General features: G+C 49.5%; 1 protein-coding gene across 1 annotated transcript in view; it reads right to left on the minus strand.

The window, feature by feature from the left end:
• Positions 1–1,836: 1,836 nt before the first annotated feature.
• Positions 1,837–3,820, minus strand: part of Cavin1 (caveolae associated protein 1) — a gene marked incomplete in the record, with an annotated part of 13,777 nt that continues 11,793 nt past the window's right edge. The window contains 1 exon segment of the mRNA XM_035447370.1: positions 1,837–3,820. Coding sequence (XP_035303261.1) covers positions 3,770–3,820 — 51 coding nt within the window.

Below are 3,820 nucleotides of genomic sequence, written 5' to 3' on the forward strand. Positions count from 1 at the left end.
TCTCTCTCTCTCTCTCTCTCTCTCTCTCTCTCTCTCTCTCCCTCTCTCTCTCTCTGTCTCTCTCTCTCTCTGACACACACACATACACAGAGTAAGACTATCTCAAACACAAAGGAAAAGTAAGTTAAAAATAAAAGGGCTGGGAAAATAACAGCAAATGCTTGTTTTCTAAGCGCAAGGCCCTGAGTTCAGTCCTCAGTCCTCACATAAAAATGCCTGACATAGTGACATCCCTTTGAAATCCCAGCATTGGGGAGGCAGTGGGGTCTAGTCTAGCCTGATGGGTGAGCTCCAGACCAGTGAGAGACCCTGTCTCAGGTGGGTAGGATTTCTGAGGATGACACCACCACACACACCCCCAGGTCACATGTGCATGCATGAGCATTGCAAACAGAAAAAGTAAGGACTTGGAAGGTGTCATAGGGAGACCTGGCAACTCAATTTGAGGTTATAAAGGGACTACATAGATCCACGGTGACATTAACACCCTGGCAGACAATTTCCATACTTCATTGTCACAGTGTAACCATTGAAATTAATGCCAGTGAGGACAGTGACTTCGTAACCAGTTGGTGGAAGATACCAAGTAATTATGGACTCAGAATGCCATTGATTCCTACTAGTAGGTAGCAGGATTTTAATCCAATGCCTATGACCAGATGTCCCTACCTCACTGCAGTGAAAGGAAATCTTACTGGTTCTGAAGAGCTTTGGGAGGTAAAGGAGGAATGCCATGGGGTGCCACGGTACCCAGGAAAAGCGGTTAGTCAGAGAATCAGTACACTTCACCATCGGAAAAGCCAGAATGGACCTGGGTGAGAGTGGTACCATGAAGTGGCTAGCTTAAAGGGAGGGGCTAATGGAAGACAAAGGAAAAGTTGTTGTCTGAGCAAATTGGGAATGGCTGGGTGTCACAGGGGAGATCTGATCATACCTGAGCCCCTGGCATCATTCCCTGCTTCACAGGTACACATGTTCCTTCCGGAGTGGAGCTTTGGTTTGTCTCTCCTGGAGATGGGAACATTGATGGCCTGGAGGCTCTGAAATTTCAAGAACTCTAGACCTGTGAGATCTGCGCTGGAGGCAGGCACTGAGAAATGTGTGCACAGCTCAGGAGGAGTCAGCCTGTTTGAGCCAGTAGCATGAGGGTGGGGAATAGCCCCAGAAATGGCATTACTTTTATAATGACATCTTTCCTGAGATTCTGAGACAGGCAGAACCCACAAGATGGCAAAATCCCATTGTTTCAGGAAATTCACAACCCATGGGCCGGGTACATTTGCTCCAAGTAGAGGTGGTCACAGCAAAATAGGTGCTTAGAGCAGGGTTGCTGGGGAATGTAAAATGCTGTCTGGGTACAACATCCTCCTCCAGGCCTACGATTGAGGTGGGGAATATCTAGAGATGAAGGCCCTGGCCACTGGGAAGTAGATCCAGAGGGGACCCAGATTATAGACTGGAACCCTTAAACAGTTGGTGGAGGCAGCTAGTTTTGCCACTTGCCTGCTGTGTGACCTTAGATAGGTCATTGTTTATTCTACTCTAAAAGGGGAATAGTAATGACAGACTCTACCTCAGAGGGGTACTGCCCCTTTAAATAAACAATTGAATGCCAAAATGCTAAGTGTCCCAGCAGAGAAACTTGACACATTTATTTCCACCACCCCAGCCCACTCTTAGGAAGCCAGGCAAATATATACCAAAAGTGTTCCCTCCCTCCCTCCCTCCCTCCCTCCCTTTTTCCCTCCCTCTGTACTTTTCCCCTTTTCATTCATGGTATCCCTTCGTCCTTCAACACCCTCAGTAACTGCTTTGGATAATATAACCCCACACAAATCCTTTTAGAAAAGCAGGTTTATTGGTCCGGCTGCTCACCAGAACACAGCAACATGAGGGGCTCCCCTAGAGCCCACAGGAAACTGCATCTGCCCACAACTTAGGCCCCTTCAGCCCACCAGCACCAAGGGACCTCATCCTACCTCCTCCCCCTCTGCTTATGTGTCTTCAATCATTTGGAGGAGGGAGGGGAACCAAGAAAAAAAAAAGAAAATTAAAAATTAAAAAAAAGCAAAGCTTCGTGTTGTATAAAAGATTTGTGGTTTCCATCCCCTGCCCCGCAACACACACCCGCCAAATATCAATTAACTGCAATTCTAAAAAGCAAAGTAGGGAAGATAAGTAGTTGGGGAGAAGGAAGCAACCTCTAGCCATCATTTGGGGGAGGTGTTGTCTTTGCTCCTGAATAGTCTTTCCTGGGGAGGGGAAGAGGGGACCACTGTGTCTTCAGGAGAAAACCTGGCCAATGACTATAGAAATGAAGCCTCCAACAAGAAGCAGCACCCTGCCCCCAAACTTTCAGGTAAGGTGTCCCCAAAGGCAAGTAACTTAGAAAGGCCTTGGCAAGCTCTGCAACTTTACACTAGGGAAAGATCCACGCTAAAAGCTGCTCGGAGGGAGCTGGAGTGGACAAGCCAGCAAGCCCCTGCTTCTCCAGCTGCACTAGGAATTTCTGCTCCCGGACTGGCCCTTGCTCTCTTCCTATTACCTCCCGTCGGAACTTCTAGTTCTCCACAGCTTGCTGCTGCCCCCTGCTGGAATCCCAATTTTCTGGGCTTGGAAAACTAGGCTTCCCTTCTGGCAGACCCTGGAAGAGAGGATTCAGTCCGGCTTCCTCTCTTTGGAATACACTTTCTAGAAGAAACCGTCCTGCGCCTCGAGACCCTACCAGAGTGGGATTCTTGCTTCAGTTTTTGCTGCTAATGAGGGCATGTCTTATTTTTTTTAAATCCCATTTCAACTTCCTCCTCTGTTTCTCCCTTTCTTCCCAAAGCCATACTCATGTGCTCCTGCGTGCAGATTTTGTAGACTTGTAAATGTGCCCTTCCCTCTCCCCCACACCTACCATCCTTTCCCCAGCTCTGCTTGCCTCCTGCTTACTTGGGTGGAACCTTTATCCAGGGTCAAGGCACACTCTGCCTCCACCCCCACCCTATTGTCTTAGGTTCCCCCAAAGGCCCTCAGGTCTTCCAGTGGGCTACCTCCCATAAGAGCAAAGGTCTCCCTACGCATAATTCTTTCTTAGTGACGCCACCACTTTCTCAACATGGGCTCTATTACTTATACACCCCAGCCATCTCTCCTTATTTTGAAACAGGGTCTCACTGAATTACTCGGGCTGGCTTTGAACTCACTCTATAGTCCAGACAGGCCTTGAATTTTCAATTCTCCCATCTCAGCCTCCCAGGTAGCTGGGATAGCAAGCTGGCACTAAAAGGCTGCCCCTGCAAGGGTTGTCTTTAGGATTCCCTCTTTCCTCTTGCAGAAATTTTGGCTTTAGAGTCTCCTGGGATGGGGGTAAGGTAAAAGAGCTCAGACAGCGGGAGTGGTGCCGCTGAGTATGAAGCTGTGGTGGAGAGGCCGAGTGGAAGGCAGATTCCCTGTAGGGGCCCAACTGGAGAGCTAAGAAAAAGATTCCTAGACCAGGACAACCAGGGCATGGGCCATTCTTCCTACTTCCTACCCAGAGTGTGTCCAAATTGAGGCTGTCCATGGTGGGAGACCACCTCCCCTCGGCCTAAGGCTTGTGCTCTGAAGGGGTGCGCGTTTCCAGGGTGTGTTTTCAGTTTAGAAAAAAAGCTCAACCAGCATGGAGCTGAGGAGAATGCGAAATAGAAAGTTTGAGAAGAGAAAGGAGGTGGGCAGGGGTGGGGGTCAGGGAGCGGCGGGGTCAGGCACCGGCCTCCAGGGCAGAGCCCCGAGAGAGTCCTGCTCAGTCGCTGTCGCTCTTGTCCACCAGGACGGCGTCTGACTCCTCGGTGAT

Source organism: Cricetulus griseus, chromosome 7 (genome assembly GCF_003668045.3).
Source record: "Cricetulus griseus strain 17A/GY chromosome 7, alternate assembly CriGri-PICRH-1.0, whole genome shotgun sequence".
NCBI classification, from domain to species: Eukaryota; Metazoa; Chordata; class Mammalia; order Rodentia; family Cricetidae; genus Cricetulus; species Cricetulus griseus.